General features: G+C 54.4%; 6 protein-coding genes across 6 annotated transcripts; 3 read left to right on the top strand and 3 right to left on the bottom strand.

The window, feature by feature from the left end:
• Positions 1–272: 272 nt before the first annotated feature.
• NECHADRAFT_61239 (uncharacterized protein) lies at positions 273–2,245 on the bottom strand. Its single transcript, XM_003050798.1, has 2 exons — positions 1,571–2,245; positions 273–1,411 (listed from the first exon to the last, which is right to left on the bottom strand). The coding sequence occupies exons 1-2, from the start codon at positions 1,856–1,858 to the stop codon at positions 857–859; spliced, it is 843 nt and encodes a 280-aa protein (XP_003050844.1). The 5' UTR covers positions 1,859–2,245; the 3' UTR covers positions 273–856.
• A 2,575-nt stretch (positions 2,246–4,820) lies between these two features.
• On the top strand, positions 4,821–5,453 carry NECHADRAFT_93669 (uncharacterized protein; the record flags this gene model as incomplete). Its single annotated transcript, XM_003051186.1, has 1 exon — positions 4,821–5,453. The coding sequence occupies one exon, from the start codon at positions 4,821–4,823 to the stop codon at positions 5,451–5,453; it is 633 nt and encodes a 210-aa protein (XP_003051232.1).
• A 666-nt stretch (positions 5,454–6,119) lies between these two features.
• On the top strand, positions 6,120–6,790 carry NECHADRAFT_80505 (uncharacterized protein; the record flags this gene model as incomplete). The annotated part of the gene is made up of 3 exons (XM_003051185.1): positions 6,120–6,570; positions 6,691–6,720; positions 6,786–6,790. The coding sequence occupies 3 exons, from the start codon at positions 6,120–6,122 to the stop codon at positions 6,788–6,790; spliced, it is 486 nt and encodes a 161-aa protein (XP_003051231.1).
• A 304-nt stretch (positions 6,791–7,094) lies between these two features.
• NECHADRAFT_93668 (uncharacterized protein) lies at positions 7,095–8,036 on the bottom strand (the record flags this gene model as incomplete). The annotated part of the gene is made up of 3 exons (XM_003050797.1): positions 7,095–7,837; positions 7,875–7,887; positions 7,974–8,036. The coding sequence occupies 3 exons, from the start codon at positions 8,034–8,036 to the stop codon at positions 7,095–7,097; spliced, it is 819 nt and encodes a 272-aa protein (XP_003050843.1).
• Positions 8,037–13,777: 5,741 nt separating this feature from the next.
• NECHADRAFT_104498 (uncharacterized protein) lies at positions 13,778–17,173 on the top strand (the record flags this gene model as incomplete). Its single annotated transcript, XM_003051184.1, has 2 exons — positions 13,778–15,884; positions 15,978–17,173. 2 exons carry the CDS (start codon positions 13,778–13,780, stop codon positions 16,817–16,819), a joined length of 2,949 nt encoding a protein of 982 aa, XP_003051230.1. The 3' UTR covers positions 16,820–17,173.
• Positions 17,174–17,403: 230 nt separating this feature from the next.
• Positions 17,404–18,302, bottom strand: NECHADRAFT_80502 (uncharacterized protein; the record flags this gene model as incomplete). The annotated part of the gene is made up of 6 exons (XM_003050796.1): positions 17,404–17,690; positions 17,744–17,809; positions 17,874–18,017; positions 18,072–18,173; positions 18,226–18,231; positions 18,293–18,302. The coding sequence occupies 6 exons, from the start codon at positions 18,300–18,302 to the stop codon at positions 17,404–17,406; spliced, it is 615 nt and encodes a 204-aa protein (XP_003050842.1).
• Positions 18,303–18,381: the final 79 nt, after the last annotated feature.

Raw genomic sequence — 18,381 nt, 5'->3', positions numbered from 1 at the left:
ATAAACTCTTGTTGGAGGAGAGTTGTCTTGAGGCTCAGATTATGATAGATTATCGAGATACGGTGTGCAGCCGTGTCCGTGTTACAGCTCCCATTAGTCTGGTCTAAATTTACCCCGCCATCCCCGCCTTCCCTAACAGGTCTTGTTTCGTTAGACGCTCTTGACGCGCACGAGTTGTTGGTTTCAACATTAACCCGAAACACCGAGTCTACGACACTTTACGTCCCTGTATATTCACATCACTCATTCACATTCATCAAAGGACTCTCTTTCATTCATGGATAGATTCAATCGTCATCCATCCAAAGGCAGTTGTCATTTCATAAATCGTATCGTAGCTCATGAACTGCCTTTCCGTCATCCACCTCATACTTCATAAAATGGCTAGCCAAGATCCTCCAATCGCCAGATCTATAGCTACATCCAAACATTGGCCTGCTGGAGCTGGTATCTCATCCTCAGGGCGGACGAGATCCTTCAGCATTTGTCACGTTGGTCCCGGGAGGATAAGCCTCCCTGCTCGCTCGGGAACCAACAACAAACAAAAGGGAATGAAATTATACCTGCGTGGCCACGAGAGGAGTCTTCATGGCCACCGGAAAATGGGGGTCGCAGCATCGACCCAGCTGGACATCACGCATTGGCGCGGTCGGCTTCTGCCCAAGACCAGCTTGGCGTGCCGTCCGCGCTCAAGGGCGTGGGCCGTAAGTTGAAGGATTGTGCTGATTATACCACAAACAACATGGGTTGAGTCAACCCGGCGCAGTGACGCGACCACGGGTTGCTCGAAACAAGGAATGAACGGCAGAGGACTCTCTCAGCCTCTTGCCAAAGGGTTTGACACACAGCCAGGCGCTCATCTTCCGATGATGCCGTGGCGGCGAGAGCTGGCTGGTGAGGCCTCGGTGGCTTGGTACTCGTACTCGTACTCTTCATCCTCAGACTCACTTCCGCTGGAACACTCGGAACTCTCATCATTGGCATAGCCACCGCATCTGACTCCGCCGCAGTCGAGCTTGACACGCTCGCCCTTGCGAGTAATGCCGTATCGCTCGCAGGTGCAAGTGCTGCATTCGGAGCCGGGGGTGCTGTAGCCGGACAGGGACGAGTTGGGTGAGGAGCTGTCGGAGCGGTAGGACAGGGATGAGCCGCTGGAGATGGGCGATGTGGTGAAGTCCGTGATGTACTCTTCCTCGATGTTGGTGCTTCCAAAGCGGGCAGTGAGTTCCTCAAGGGCTTCATTTTCGTAGTAGTCGGCTTCCAGAATGTGCTTGGTCGCGTGCGGAGACATGGGCTTGGGCGCCTGAATGTCAGAGAGCGGCAGAGGCCGTCCCTTGGGAATGTCAACCGAGAGTCTAGAGCGGCGGTGGGAACGAGACTCCTTGTCCTTGGACGAGTGGCGAGAGGAGCTCTTGCTGCTAGACGATGATGACTTGTGCGACGAAGACTTGGACGAAGACTTGGAAGAAGAGGACGACTTGGAAGAAGAGGACGACTTGGAAGATGACTTGGAAGACGACTTGGAGGAGGAAGAGCGATGCGAGGAAGACTTGGCGGGATCCAGAGATACATCAAGCACGTTGAGCTCGCGGCCGGTGGTGGGCTCGACAATAGACTCGACGCTGGGGTTGTGGGCGATGTGGTAACCGTCGATGATGTAGTAGTACCAATATCTCTGGCCGGGCTCAAGAGTTGAGTTCTGGAAACGGAAGGTTCCCTTCCAGGAGCCCGACTTGGACGAGGACTTGTCCTTGGAGAGAGGGAGCTGGCCAACGTAGCCGTCCCAGGAGCCCAGGAGATGGACCGTCTTGACACCGGAAGAAACCCGGAGGGAAAACGAGAGCTGAATAGCCGACATGATGGCTAGGTTTTCACCGAAATCCAGTTGTGTTGTTTGGGTGGTCGATGCTGCTGACTATTGTACCTGATCGCGAACGCAATCGTTGGTAGGTAGCGCTTGTCGGGCGAGCAAGTGAAATCCGTGATTTCTGTTATTAGAATATTATGGAAGGAGCTGATAATTCGAACAAATAAAGCATAAAAGATGGTTCTTTGGTTTGTCTCTAAGCTGGCCAGCAACTTTGGAGGACGCGCGAGTTGTAGGTGCCGGAGGAGGGACGAAGGGCGGCGCAGGTTGTCAGGCTTTGAGGAGACAAACTGAAGATTAAGAATCAGATAGAGACCAGCTCTACGGGGACGTAACAAAAACAAACAAACGGGGGGGTAAACAAAAAACGGATTTGAGGTTGAATGGGACTTGCTGAAGAGAAGAAAAGAAGAGAAGGGTTTGGGGGCTGAGGGTGTTGGTCCTGTTTATAAGGCGGCCCGGCAGAGTGGCCATCGCATTGCGACTTCCCTCTGCGAACCTACTTGCCTCTAGTTGCCTTAGGAATAAGCATAAGCAAAAAAATACAAGACATAGACCAAAACAAGGAAAAATTTCACAGAGATTACCTGGCCGGCCAATGACAGGCCCGGGGCAAGGAGATACCGAGTTCGCAGTCTCGCCCATCACATCTCCTCCTCCCCAAGCGTCGGCGGTTAGCTAGCACAAAAAGTGGGCGGGAAGTGCGTGCATCGTGGATGCCGTCGGGTGCTGGGTGACCCAGCGAGCGGGGGGCGCCATTGGTGAGAAACAATGGACCAATCACAGGCTCGAGGCCGCTAAAGAGGCCTCGGCGGAGATCCCCCGCGGGCGTCTATTCAAGAGCCCCCATTGGCCTGTGGCACCGCCAGCCTCTGGTCCTCTCGTCACGTTGCAGCCCAGCCAATGGCGTCTGGCCTCAGCCAACCTCCCTAATCCACCATCCGCACTTCCATGACTTGAACCATCCATGAGTGCATATGCATTCAACTTTGCAAATCACCATCACCGCCACAAACGAGCCAAGGTAGGACGGGGTCTTCCGCTATGGAACTCGCCCAGGCAGCGTGATCCTCCTTCCGCTCCGAGACCACTCGATGCCCTGCTGCAATAGCACACGAAATGGATCTTATGGATCATGCACGGTCTAGGCTATATGCCCGCTCACCCATCTGCCGTGATGTCTTGCCTCTTGACAGCTTCTGTGTCCTTTTCCCACCATTGGCACACACGAGGTCTAGCCCGGCGTACATGTGGTGTGGTGCAACCCTTGAGTTCATGCGCGGCCGGCTCAAGGAAATCGGGCGAGTCAGAGAATATGTGCAGCGCTGCGATGCGCTGCGCAGCGGCAGATGCACTACTCTGTGTCCATCTCTCGCTCGCTCGCTAACTATGTAGCTCGCGAGATGGTGACGAGGACCGGCGCGCAACCTGCGTCGTATTTGCCCCGTGATATATCACACTGCGACTCAACTCGAGCGAGACTGACGGCCTCGAGCGGAGAGTGAGCCGTATGGATTGGTCGCCCATCCAATACATGGAGCCTTAGCCTGTGGCCTCATTCGTATCCCCACGACCAGCCACCTGGATTTGCCAAGTGATCCTCTCTTATGCAGAAGAGAATCGTTAATAGCAGGGGGGGAAACTCGACTCTGAGGGAAACACTCATCAGGTCACCAAAAAGAAAGAAACTCTTCCTTCTGCTGTTGCTTCTGCTGCTGCTTCCCATGGCCATGCTAGAAACATGCTGGGTCCATGCAAGCCGCGCCCCATGCTCCCCTCCTCTGCGGCCCGTCCGCGAGGGCCTCACATTCCGGGCCTAGCATCGGTAGCATCGGCCCTCCGTCATCCGGCTTCATGCATGCCACGGGTTTTAGCCCCGGCGGGTATGTGAGCTCAGTCACACAAGGGGAGGACCGTCCACCGCTTCCCTCAGAGAATGTGTGTGTGTGCTCGGCCACTGCTTGTTCGCCATGATGAGGGGTCCTTCTCGTGTCCTACGGGAGAGGCTGCGGGAAAGGATCTTTGGGTGTGAACTTGAAACAGAACGTGACCGTCCTGATGGTGGTGGAAATAGACGCTGCGAGCTGTCGTCACCGCGATAGATCGTTCCCAAGCTTCCTCACAGAGGATTCTCATCACTTGATGTGCCCTGAACTTGGCAGCACTCGCATACCGACGCCGTTTGATTGGGCATGGCCTCGGTGCTGTAGACTGCATTTGTGCAAGCTGAACAACCTTGACAGCCAGAGCTAGAGAAAGAATCGGCGTCGCTAAACGCTCTCGACTCGATAGTCAGGTCAATATTGTTTCGAAAGACCAATTGAAGGGCTTTGGACAAGCATTGCAGTTGAGATATCAGCTTCCAAGCATCATTGCTCAGTAAATGGGGTCGCCGATGCAGACAACGTCAGACTGCAGCTACCTCCAGACCCAACGCATGCCAGAGCAGGGACCAAAACCAAGGACCAACAAAAAACAATGACAGTCATGGTTATTCCAAGCTTTTTCGCTCGGGTCGATGCGATAATGCCAAGATACCGTTAGGTCACGTGGGTACCCGTCGCGTTCAACCCTAAGCCCAGGCTCGACGCGCAACTCCAGTCGCGTCTAGCGGTGTCAGATCGACACCAAGCATGGTCGACCTGCCTTTTTGAGCTTCATTTCTAGGGTTTCTCTTTGTTTTGATCCGCTTTAGTGTGTTGCTGCCTTGCCGTGAATTGCTGCTGATTAGAAATCCAGAGAGATGAGACGCTCTAAATTTTCACTAGTTCAAGTGAATCATCTTTCACCCTTATCATCACCAACATACCTCGCTGTCTGGCAGAGTAGAAGAAGCCTGGTGAACTCAACTCTTTCTCTCACTTCCACCCGATCTTTCAACCAAGCCACTCACTTTCACGTTCTTGATTCTCTCCCAAAGAGTCGCTCATTTCAGACCGATTGTTCATCCACCATGGCCTCAGAAGACTTCGTGGTAGACGATGCCCTTGTCGGCAAGGTGACGACGTACGTTGAGAAGTACATGTCCAACTACGACGCCTCACACGACTTCAACCACATCCAGCGTGTCCTCCGTCTCTCCCTCCACATTCAGTCGGTCACTCCCGAGGCTGACCGCTCTCTCGTCACCCTCGCGGCCCTACTCCACGATGTCGGTGACAAGAAGTACCTACGTCCCGGTGAGGACGCTTCACGCCTGATATCAACCCTCCTTGTCTCATTCGGTGCTCCGGCCGCCCTCGCCGACACCGTCCAGGCCATCTGCCTCGGGGTCAGCTACTCCTCCGAAGTCAAGGACCCGGCGCGCACCCGGGCTCTTGTGGAGAAGTACCCGGAGCTAGCGGTGGTGCAGGACGCTGACAGGCTTGATGCCATCGGCGCCGTGGGCATTGCGCGGACGTTTGCCTTTGGAGGTGCCAAGGGCCGCACACTGGAGAATACCATGGACCACTTTGACGAGAAGCTGCTCCTTCTCGAGGGCATGATGAAGACGGACGAGGGTCGGAGGATGGCCAGGGAAAGGACCGAGAGACTACGGCTCTTGAAGGAGTGGTGGGAGGAGGAGACCGGACCGGTGGGGGCGTAAGCATGAAGCTATCAAGAACTCTGACTATAGACGAGATGTCATCAAGTAAAAAGTAATCCTGGTCAGCATAAAGCGTCACAGGACAATTGCTTACAAAACCAAAAATCAAATCAAATCATATCCCTTGCACATGCCTCATCCGACAAAACTACCATCTGACGAGAGCCACCTATCGACGTCACAGCCGGTATCGCCCTGCCGGCCTTGAAGCTCCGCGAGGACTCATCCAAGGAAAACAGCAGCATTCGGTGATTCTATCGGCCATGTACATCCGTTGGGGGTAAGGAAAACAAAGAGAAGCAAAAACAAATACCAGGGTCATTTAGCCAATTGCTCCTATTGCGCCTGACTCGGCGAGCGGTGGATCCGAACATTCGCTGGTCTTCTGACATGGTGCCCGGGGTGAGAACCTTTGCGGACCGGGGGTTTGAGACGACGTCGGGGGCGTAGATACTTGCAAGTCCGGAGAGATATAAACCTCGGACGAAAGGGCCAGTAAGCCCCCGTCCTTTTTTCTCCTTCTCTGCCTCATCAACTCTGCTCTCTCCTCTCAAACACACACACACACACATCTTTTACCATCATACAAACTGGTGGCTTCTTCACGCTTCCACCACCTCAGACACCACCCCCAAGTACAAGATACCAGCAGCCGCAGTGACCACAATGGACACCCTCCCCCCGGAGATCCTCCTCCAAATCCTCCATCACCTGCCGTCCCCCGCTGTAAAGCACACCCGGCTTACCTCCCGGACCTTCAACGCAATCCTCGCCAAGCGCACCTTTGAGAAGCTTGTATCCTTTCTCGACCCAGACGTCGCGCAGCGCACCCTGTCCACCATCTCCCGGGACCCTCAGCGCCGTCGACGACGTCCGTCCATCTGGTCTCCATGCTGCAGCGTCCCCAAGAACCTGCCCATCGACGAGGCCTTTCTCATGGCCCTGTGGGCCGGCCTGCGCGGGGATTCGTGGGCTGTTGAGAGGGGTCTCGATGGAGACAAGTTGGATATTGATGAGTGGCAGAATGGCGTGGGAAGGGATGACATCGCCGAGGACAACCTAAGGGAGGCCTTATTTCGATATGCGCTCTATCTGAGCTACATGGATGAGAGCGAGAGTGAGAAAGATGCACCACAGGCTTGGGTTTTTGATGCACTGTGCAAAGCAGGACGATGAGGAATAAGAAATAAGCAAGGATTGGATTTTGTAAGCGAGCATTGACGAATTATGAACACAGTAAATGGAAATGGAAATGGAGCAATTGTTTGTATGTTTAAATGTTTTTGCTTTGGCAACTTTTGATGGAGGAATTAAAATTAAAATCAAGTCTAGTCTAAAGGAATGATCGCTAGGATTAACCATAAATAATTAGTAGTGATATATCTTCAAGTCGTGTTTGCGTGTATGTAAAATAGACGCTGAAACCCTTTCCATCTCATATAAAACATTGCCCAGTCATCGCTCGGCCCAGTTCATCCCGGTGCCCGGAGCGGAATCTCCCAAAGAACGCCATTCGCTAGTGCGATAAAATGACAAATGCCCCAAATGCTATGCTATCATGCATCATGTAAGGATCGTGAGAATTTTGAAAGTACGTTGAAAAACAATTCCAACAAAGATTGAGGAAGGGGGTGCGGGGTTTTAGATGAGGTAGGCAGCAGCAAAGCCGACGATGGCCAGGAGTCCGGTGACTGTGGTCATCGCGGCGCCGGATGTGACGGTCTCGGGCTGATCCTCCTCCGAAGTGGGGCCGGATGGAAGACGCTCGGCCTCCTTGTCGGGGGTGGAGCTGCCGGTTCCCTCATCGCTTCCAGACTTGCCACCGTTGACACCCTTTCCACCATGAGATCCGGGGTACTCGGGCGCGGTTCCGTTGGGGTGGACGGGAGCACCGCCAGTGGGAGTAGCCGGGTTGTAGGTGTGGTGAGGAGGAGGGTTCACAGCAGTTGCATTGTGGGAAGGCTCCTTGGGGATGGTGTAAGTGATGGTCTTGGTCACGCTCTGGCCGGGTTGAGTTGGGTGAGGGTAGACATAGGTCTGAGTCTTGGTGATGCAGTCGGCAGGGTTGGTGGGAAGAGGCTCATGAGGCTTTCCGGGCTCAGTCGGGTTTGGCTTTGGCTCGGGGTTGGGCTTGGGCTCATGAGGCTTAGGCTCGACAGGCTTGGGCTCGACGGGCTTTCCAGTCTCGACGGGGCAGACGGTGGTGTAGACAGGAATAGTCTCAGTGGTGACGTGACCAATCGGGCAGTCGGTGACCGTGGGAGGGCACTTGGTGATGGTGTAAGTCTTGGTGGTGTAGACGGTGCTCGTGGTGTACTGAGTAGGCTTGACGGTGGTGGTGTTGGTGTTGGGGTAGACGGGATGAGTGTAGACGGTAGTGAAGCCTCCACCGTTTGTGGTCGAGTAGCTGGGGTGGTTCACTGTAGACACAGAGCTAGCCGATGGTGTAGGATACACAACGGGCTTGATATTCTTGTTAGTATATATGGAAGGATGGAATCTACTGGGACATGGACTAACCTCCTCGTAGTGAGCGTTGGCAACGGCTGCCGCGGCGACAATGATGATTCCCGAAGTTCGCATATTGGTTGATGTGATTTGTTTGGTGTTTAGGATTAACGAATGTATAATGTCGAGTGAAGTATGTGATGATCGACAGAGCTAATCTTGAACGAAAGACGATGGTGTGTTGAGATAATGAGAGAGGCATCTAGCATCAGGCAAGGCCTTTCTTATATCTTGGAAGAACTGGCGGCCTGATTACACGGGGTGTGTAAGCGAGATAGAGCGGAGCCTGCTAAGAGTTGTCATCTCGACTCTCGGGGAGGCCAATGGCGGCCGACTCGGTGGCAGGGCTGATAGGCGGCATGGCGAAGTGGCTAGTGAGAATGGCGATATGGATACGAGGTGTGGGAGGTCGTTGAGGAAGACCCTGGATGTCCGTATTGCTGATGACCATTCAGAGCCGCCCCACCGCGTCCCGAAAGGGAACAATGCCCAAGTCGGCGATGCTACCATGGCCCGCCGTTTATCGTCAACCACAGGGATTGCACGCCACTCCCACGATGCTTCTCTGAGAGCCTAGACCTCACGTCATCTGCAATCTTGTTAGTCTCCATGCAAGCAGTCCGCACAGTCACGGAGGTAGCATTTTTTCTACATTTTCCCCCACCGAGTTCGCAATAGCCGCGTCGCCAAGTGCTGTCAGTGCCATCTCCGCTGACGCTGACCAAGGCGAATTCGCCGAACGGATGCTGGGGCGGCCCCTGGATTGGGCAAGGCCGTGGAACAAACTTCTCGGGACATGGGTGGCTATGTCAGACTGCGTCGATTTTTGATCCGACCGACGGGGAAAGCTTAAACAACGAGCTGTCTACGGAGCATGGCGGAGGCACTGTCAGGCTCAGGTAGTGTAGGGCTACCCGTCAAAGAGGCGACAGGGGCTATTCTTGGAAGATGGGCGTTTCTAGCGGACCGCCATGTGCCCTGTGCCGGACGCCGGGGTTGCCGGCACCCAAAGTGCGGCGATGCTCACCACCGAGATGGAGCCGCTAGTTCGCATTTCGGGCTCTCCCAGGGCCCTGGGACTGAGGAATCAGTGGGTAGGTTCAGAAGCTGTTGGAATGTTCAGTGGCTTCAGGAGGCCCGATGACTTCATCGTCAATGAGCCCCAGGATCTTGGGTTTTCGGGTCGGTCTTGTGCCTCGGTCTCTCCAAATAGAAAAATGCTGCTAGATCGCCGCGGGCCGTGACCGGACAGAATCTGGTGATTGTGAAGTCAATCGTATCGAGGCCCCTCAGTCGTCGTGTAGATTGTGGGAAGACGGTGACTCGCTTGGTGACTCAAGTGACTGATGGCCCGCCCTTCCTGATGGCCCAGCAACCCTCTTCGTGCCATTTCCGTGACCTTCCACACCGAGCCAAGGTCGCATGTCTTGGTTGTCACTCTCGTTTTTCCCCCTTGTCGATTCACCTAGATCATTCGCTATTCCACGCTCGTATAGCTCGACACCCTCTCTCCTCCGAAAAAGATGAATGTCTTTGACCTATTTTAGAAATCCAAGCAAAGGCCACTGGCTCGTAAACTTCCGCCCGGCGACGTTGGATCTAGAAGCCGGTGTAAATCACCCGCTGTCGTAACGTTGCGCGAGACCCGACATCTAGGGTCCTGTGGCTTGCACTCAGCCCACCACCAGCCTCAGCCTCATTGTCCCTCACACAGCGTCACAGGCTAACGATGGGCGGACTGGGACGCCATCGGCGACACGGCATGGCATTGCTGACTGCTTCGCAATGGCTTTGAGCCTTTGATAGGTATATATCCTGTCGGCCTCCGTCTGAGCCGAAAGCCACGCGTTCCTCCTCGAGAGAATTTCTGTTCTTGGAATCTCCGTGGAAATCTCCGCCAGAGAATAGAAGACCGCCGTTTCCTACATCCGTCGTCCGTCAAGAGTACCTTGGGTGACATCGACCGCTTCGATATTCGCTCAAGCGACGGCAATCATCCGACAATGTGCGGAGAAGCTCAATATTGGCTCGGGAAAGGCGTGATAACATGAGCGAATAACCAAGTTCCCATACGAGAAGAGGAGCGTGTTCGTATCTCGAGACCCCGGCCAGCATCGTTCCCCGCACCGAGGTTGTATGGCACCAAGATCAGGCTGAATGACCATCTCGAGTCGAGTCGTTCTTCGACGAATGGGCCCACTCTCTAAGGGTGGTTATAAGCACGGCGGTCACCGGCAAGGTTATCTCTCGAGATCTCGCAGGAGCTGGATTCCTGTTTGCAGGTCGTTATCGCTCGGACCTAGGGATCAACGCTTGCAGAAGTGCGCTGCACGGCGAGTGATAGTCAGAATCTTGTTGCACCCTCAAGTGTAGGGTGTTGGTTCGGGTCATCGAGACATGGCTTGGCAAAATTTGCAGGATACCGTCCCCTTGTCCTATTTCTCTAGTGATGTCTTCCGCTGCTGCTACGTGAAAAGATGCCATATATGAAAGTGATAGTCCGTGGTAGATTGGCCAACACCCAGTCCACAAGCTCGAGGGCGACAGCTCGGAGTAATATTATGAGATCTGCAATCGGAAGTTTGCCGATATTGAGCTAGGCAACCTGGCAGAAGAAGCTGATGATGGTGCGGATTGAAAATGGGGGTTTGTCATTTGGAGATATGAGATGGGATATCGGCTGGCGGCTTCTTGCCAGTCTTGCCAGGGTAGATGATAAGTGCACACACCATCGAGAACTGAAGCTAGATGATTTGGCCATGGTTAGACGAAATGATTGGACTAGGGTAACTATTTCGTTTCTTATGGAATAGGAGAAGAATACATTGGATCTACAAGATTGGCTCCATCTTACCTTTCATGTTACATTGTCATTGTCGCTTGTTAGGTTTCTCATTACCGCTCCGCCCCTTGGTCTAGAGCTTTGGCGGACTACCTCTGTTGTTCAATATTTGCGATGAGGCCCGACAAGCTTCATTTTTAGTCCAACGCCTTCTCGATCGAGCACAAGCTGCAGAATTTTTCTGAGTCAGAGCTGTGCTGTTTCCTTCCGCCGTTCTCGTGCATCGTCAAACACATCAAGTCTTGTTGTGCTGGTGATGCGTCGGACAACGACGTTTTGTGAGACGTCACGTTCACCCTGCCACTTTGCACAGGAAAAAAACAAAGTCAGGCCAAGGCAAACAAATTTAGCGAGACTGCACATGTCCATTCTCGAGGTCTCATGAGTGAGGAAGCGAGAGGCGATTTCATGTTTGCCGAATCAGACATGCATATGTTGTTGGCGAAGCCCACATCAACAACTCGCTTCAACGGAATCTCACTGGCACAGAAAAGGCGGTCGATTCAAGACAGCAGTCAGCAAAATGCAGGAGAACAAATTGGCCCCAAAGTTCCAGAAATAAAAACGTCAAATGCAGGGTCTCAGGGACGCATCGCTTCAGGGGCTCGTTGTCAGGGACAGAGCGTCCTCGTGAGAAACACACAGACTGAAGCCATCTCGATGGGCTAATCACCAGCCTGAGCCTACACATGCAGGGCGGGATCTGGCACGCGAGACCAAATTTTATGTCTCATCTTGTGTTGCAGCGTCAGGGCTCGCACCGGGACGGCACCTATTACCACTCTGTGGCCCCCAACAGAACGTCAGACTATGCTTCGCATAGAGACATGTTCATGCTGACGGAGCCGGAAACAGGGTAGGTCGCTGTCGATTTGATCGATCGTCCAGAGAAGCCGACAAACTGCGTCGTCAACTTTCACCTGCCTATCTCATGCTAATAGGAGCAGGGGGGTCAGAAAAACCCCCAGCTCTTACATAGAGAGGCTCCGCTTTGCACGACTTGCAGCAGTCGACTGTGATTTGGTTCACGGATGAGAAAAGAGGGCCGTGGGCGAGATCGAGTGGGAGAGGTGCATTGAGTCGTGAGTGGCTATCCAAGACACCACTTTGTGCCATCCTGCAGATGCCCCAAGGTGGCAGTTCTTTTTTTTCGTCTTAGCGGCCTCTCCCTAGGCTTGCGCCTCCGACGCGGCCGATTCGTTCCCTCGAGGCAACGAGGTTGGTGAGGGTGTAGGGACGACGCTTCACGTAGTGCCTCAGTTGAGGGTTCAAAGTTGAGAGTTGATCGCCACGAGTGAGAAAAGAAATCGTAGGATGAGCCAAGGGGAGAATCACATTGGTCGATAGAGAAGGAGTTGGACTGAAGGGTGCGTGATTCCGGGCGGATCTTCCAGCCAGCCATGTCATCCATCTGGGGTATCAATGATCAACAAAGCTGGCGTCTTGCATCACCAAGTGGGCAGCAAATCGAGAGCGGGGGACCTGTTTTTTTTTTTCTCTCTTGCGCGGCGCTTGTCCAAGCCAGGCCAAGATCCCTGAAGCTTCCCGGCATTGAAGGTTTTGAATGGAAACAAAAGAAGAAACGACACTGCGCCAGTCCAGGGTCTTCAGCCCAATACCAGACTGTCTTTCCATCCAAGTCCCTCCAGCTTCTGCATGGCGGTCCCCACCAACTTCAAGCATCGGTCCATCAAGGCATCACATCGCACTGGTCTCACAGTACGAGCATGGAAACAAGCGCCTGTTCCCAGATTCGAGACTCCAAGATCTGCCCAATAGAGTCGCTCCAGGGACACCAAGCCAAGTCTGGGCTGTCGAGCTAGATCAAGAGTGACAGCAAGAAAGCTTCTGGGTCCCGTCCCATGCACCCAACGGGAGACGCGCTCGTCGGACCGTCCCAGAAATATCCATCGGCATGTCCTTTGCCCTCGTAAGACTCGATGTGTGCGCGCTGGTGCCACGGTATGGTCGCTGTGCCAGCTGAGGAAGACGGGCATCCGTCATTGCATGGCATGGCAGGGCATGGCAGGCAGTGTGCATGCAGACAAGCAAGCAAGCAACCATGGACTGGAAGCCAAGCAAGGCTGGAGACTCGACGAGACGGCGACACCCCTGCTCGAGGTTGCGTCAGTGCCTCCAGTGCCAAATCGAGGATCCCCACTGGGGACCACCAAGGACTCGATTCTCTGGCACTGGGCGACCTCACTGGACGGGCCGCTGGGCCACTGCAGCTCGTGAAATGCACAGGCTGGGGCCACTGAAGGAGCCGCTGAGGCCACTGAAATCCTCGACCCCCTTAGCGTGTCCCGCAGGCGGCCCCCTTCCCTTCCCTAGGTTCCTCCCTTCCCTTCCAGTTTGACGGCGCCCTTGCTTCTTCTGGCCTTGGTCTCCCTCCACCCTCCCGTCATCCATCTATTCCATCAATCGCTCTCGTCATCTCACCTCACCTCATCTCTCCGTCCTTCCTCAACGCCAGACTTTTGCTCTTGCTTCCGCTCTCGCACCAGCGTCGCTCTTTCGCCCGTCAAGCTTCGCTTCTCACACTCAAGTATTGACGAGAAACCGTAATCTCCAATCCCGGCGCCAACTTCGCCCTCGGGCACTATGCGTATCCTATCATCGCGCTCGATCCTCGACGCTACTTCCTGAACCACGTTACGAGTGCTCAACAGGTCGGGTTCACGCCGTGGTCGTGCCCGTGCCCACCTGCCACCTTGCCTGATTTTTGATCGAAAACCGCCTGCCACCACTGCAGAAGCGCATCGCCTTCTTGCTTACATGTCTCGGATTGCTGTTTAACCTGTCGCTTCTGTTGTGTACCGCAACTTTTCCTAACCCTGTTTCCGACACATCGCTGCCAGCATGCGAACACCAACTCGTCTCAACATTGTCGTCGCGAAGCTCAAGTTTTAAAAAGTCGCCGCCACTCCAAGTCATGCTCTCAGCTGCACATTCTATTTCCTCGCCCGTCATAATGACAGCTCCCGCCGATTATTCTCCCAAGCCGCCCTTGGGGGCCAGCCTCTCTGGCCAGAGGCAGTTCAAAAAGCACAAAGTTCTGCCTCGTCCACACCACGAGAGAACGCCTGAAATCCCAATTCAAATCGCGAAAGCTACTCCGCCTAAACGTGACCTGCTCATTGAATCTTCGCGTTCTGGAAACGGCGCTCAACCATCCAGCCCCCGAACCCTCAAACATCAATCGCGAAGGATTGGGAGTGGCCCAGATCTCCCCCCTACTCCTCCGAGACACTCGCGCAAGTCATCGGATAACTCGTCCGCCAAGGCGAGCAGTCCATCCGCGACCGACGAAGCATTGCAGACGCCTCAGAAGTCGCAACCACGACCACCCAGTACACCACCTAACCAGAAGAGTCCGCCTACCCCGGATGTAACACCGCCTCACCATGCCAGCCGCCCCAAACTGCTACGCCCAGACGTCATTGAGCGCCCTGGTTCGAGCACCACAACTGTTGGCTCACAATCTGGCTCCTTCACAACCGCACGGGAGGAGCTTTCGGTGGATGAAGATGCAGACAAGTCTGCTAATACGAAGGCTTCGCGCTCGACTGTGCGCCAGGTGTCTGATACTGGCGCCTACATTCCGCAGCCTGAGGCACTGGGCCTGGCATTGGCAAACTTACCCCCTCGTTCAGAAGGGAGCAGTACGTCTAGATCAGGGGTGGACTGGGGCCATAATGACAGTGACTGGGGCTCCGTGAGCGAGGTCGAGCAGGAATGGGACCACAACCTGCAGAGATTGGTAACCGTCAAGAAGCGACCTCAGCCTCTCGAAATACCAACTTCGAACCCGTACGGAATTAGGGTTATTGAGCCCAATATGATAACACCGACTCAAGCAGCCAAGGCAGTTAGGAATCTGTCGTTGCACCAAAGAAATGACAGCGTTCCCTCTGCGAAACGACTTTCAGTTCGTGAGGCAGCACCAACGGCTCCCTCGAGCACGGTCACCGCCAGCTCCGACCCGCGCAGGGCATCGGCTATATCGACGAAATCTACCGTCTCGACTGTTGTAGAGGCCTACCTCTTGGACGCTACACCGACGAGGCAGAGGACCCTGCGTCATGTTCGAAAGCAGACTATCTTGAGGGATCCTCTCGATGACTCGCCAAGCTCAACTGCCCATTCTCTTAAGTCGGACAAATCGCAGAAGGAGCAGCGCGTTCGCAGCCGCCCGGATACTGCAAAGCATGAGAGCCAGGCTTCAAGTACGACGCTCAATTCTGTCTCTAGCGGTAGGGCTAGACGGGAGGTCTGGAAATCTGGTGGTATTCCTGTGGTGGTTGTTCCAGATCGGCTGTCGTCACACAAGTCCAAGTCCAACAAAGAACCTTCCTTGAGATCTCGTTCGAGCCGCACTGCAAGTATCAGCCCGGCACCCAACGACAGATCGACGACCAACGACGAAGCGACTCTCGTGTCTCGCGAATCCCGGGGTCGTAAAAGCTCTGTGCCCGATGACTCGGACCAGAGGACTGTTGATTATCCTCCTATTGTCCCGGCTCGCTCGTCTTCCCTCTCGGCGCCTACTAGTCGAAATGGCTCACGGGCCAGCTCATTGACTGCCGAGAGCATCAAGCTTCACAACGCCCTGCAGGAGTCTCTGATGAAAAAGAAGGAGGAAGGCAAGGTGCCTGACATCAAATTTTCGGAAGATGTGCTGGCCCCACGGACTCTTTCGAATGCTTCCGAGAAGGACTGGGCTCATCGTCGCCTGAGTTCCGAGCGCCACGACGATTTCCTGTTTGCCAAGGGATATGGGCCACAAAACACGCCATTCTCGCTGGCTTCTGTTGATACAAATGGGACTAACCCAGTGGTTTCGGAAGCTCTAGCAGTGCAGATGTACCCTCATCAGAACTCGTCATTGTTGATGGTTGACCATTCGACGAGGCCATCTGAATCCCTTGACGAAGATGAGAGGGAAGACGCTGAGTTGGAAGTGCCACTGCCGACCGACTCCTCAGAGGAATCTCCTGTTACACCCCCTCAGACAAAATTCTCATTCAACGACATCGACTCACCGCTCCGAAACCCACGAGCGCCCCCTGAGCCGCCCAGTCACCCACCGGCCATCAATTTCATTCCCGCAACTCCATCAGGCAGCACACCGGCCCACGAAAAGATGGTGCATATGGGCAACTACTTTGAAGCTCTCGGAGAGAAGCCTCCTCGACGTCCTTCAGTGGTGCGCCGGGCTTTCAGCCGTCACCGTCGCCACTCGGTCGATTTTGGCCCCTCAACTTCGAAAGCCCAGAGCTTCTTGACCCGGAGATTGTCTCTCTCACGCACTCGACACGGCAAGGGGCTGTCAGACATGGAACGTGAACCAGCATATCCAAGCCCGGATGATAGTCCAGCGGAAGAGAACAAGTTGCACCCGTTCTGGCGCCCACAATGGTCCAGCGAGGATTCGGATGACTGGGACGGCTATGACGACGAGGGCGTCCGTTTCTCAAACGACCCGGTGGAACAGATCTTCCGATATCCTCCTGTGGACAACCGACCATCAAAGGGACTTGAGAGAAGCTTCAGCGCGAGAATGAAGCGCACATTTGCTGTCCTCCCTCGGGAAGACTCTTACTACACCAGCTACGATTGGCCCACTACCGAGCGCCGTACCATTGGCCGAACTCCAAGTGGAAATCTTCGAGTTATGCGACATCGTGCGAGCCTGGATTCTCTGCGACGCAATTACAATGACGAAGAGCGACCTTATAGCGCGGTGGACGGAGACGTGAAGAGGCCGTTCTGGCGGTCGAACAGTCTCCATCGACGCGCCAACAGGGAAAGGCGTCGGCTTTCCCTCGGTAGTAGGCTCGAGGAGATCCATAACCTTCGGCGGAAGCTTAGTGAAAGGAGACGCGAGAAGCGGTCTCGAGAACTCCGCCAAAAGATTAGTGGCCCGAAGGAGGTTCGAGACGGAGTAGGAGACGTGATCCGGTCGAGCACTGCGCGCGATCACTACCAAACACAAACACACACACAGACTTGAAAAAGTCAAGCCATGGCCCTGGACTGGCCCTGGCCAACCTCATCCCATCACGCCACGGACGCAGACGCCATTTGGGTCTGCATATGATCAAGACAAAAGGTTCATGATTGAGATGATTTACGCTTTATGAATGATTCTGGGTTACGGAAATGATATTGCTCACGATTTGCTGTTACAAGTTTGATGATGGAATGGATTATATGTGGGCGAAGGAATAGCGGGAGATGTTTTACGTTGCTCTTCTCCGCGGGTATGCCTGTCCGTGTAAAATATATATACCAAGGACGAGTTGCTGTTACTTGAGATGGATACGGCAGATGTAGTAAAAGGATGTTTCATGGTTGTCTTAAGGGCAAACGATTGATCCAACGGGTGCTTTTGTTGTGGTTGCAACGTAGACTTAGGTTCACAAGAGGCTGGCCTCTGTCCTTAATATTGGGCTCAAATTATCTATTTTTCCGTGTCAAAGGTTACTACCTAGAGTTGATCAGTTTGTCCCGATCTTGTCCTTGAACGCCTAATTCGCCAATAACGCTATGGTTACAATCAGCCGGAATCCCATCTCCCGCTATCGTAGTCGACACTCATCGCTTCTCGTGACCTGGAGCTCCTGCTCCAGGGGGAGCAAATCCAGGTGGACCACCTGGGGGAAACCCTTGGCCGGGCGGAGGCATGCCGGGCAGTCCGGGGAAAGGCGGAGGAGCACCACCCGATGCGCCGGGAGCTCCTGGAGCACCGGGAGCACCAGGGGGAGGGAAAGGGAAGCCGCCCGGAGGAGGGAAAGGAAGACCGTTTGGTGGCACAGGCATGCCATTAGGTCCAGGAGGGAATGGAGGCATAGGAGGCATGCCGCGGCCACCTCCAGGGGGTGCTATAGGATGTCAACAAGTGATCAACTTCGAGAACGTAGCAACATGTACTTACGAGGCATTCCTTGAGGAAACTGGCCTGGAGGCGCCCCAGGCATTCCTGGGAAGGGTGGCGGGATACCTATAGCCGGTCAGCGCGCCTTGCTCTTTCAATCTCGAGGGCACGATATTTCTCGTTGACTTACCACCGGGGAAGCCAAATGGGGGCGGGGGGAAGCCTTGGCCGGGCTGGTTCTGAGGAAGCATGGGATTCGCGTGGGCCTGGCCCTCGGCGGCGTAGGAGGAGGTGATGGAGTCGATGACTGACTGAGCCTTCTCGTGGCCAATTTCTAGTAGAGGGGTCAGTCTGACGAGCTGAGATGGGGATATCGGGCATGACTCACGCTGGTAGTAGTCTACCACGTTTCGCAAGTGGTTTCGGCCGCTGTTGTGAGCCTTGCGCACGCTCATGGAGTCGTGCGTGAGGTAGACATCGCAATAGTCGCCTGGGAACAAAGGTCAGTTGGCGAGGTGGCGCGCGGATCGTGGAGGACTTACAGAAGACTATGGAGAATGTTAGCGAAATGCGCGATTACGAAAGTCATCAATGGGGGTCTTGACTTACACTTGGGCATCGTGACGGTAATGCGCGATGACGCTATTCGAATTGGATAATTTGGTGATGGTGTTTTGGACTGCGATCCTCGGGCGCGA

This window comes from Fusarium vanettenii (assembly GCF_000151355.1).
Source record: "Fusarium vanettenii 77-13-4 chromosome 5 genomic scaffold NECHAsca_5_chr5_3_0, whole genome shotgun sequence".
NCBI classification, from domain to species: Eukaryota; Fungi; Ascomycota; class Sordariomycetes; order Hypocreales; family Nectriaceae; genus Fusarium; species Fusarium vanettenii.
The sequence above is the reverse complement of the archived record's forward strand: the minus strand, read 5'-3'. Positions and strand labels throughout refer to the sequence as shown.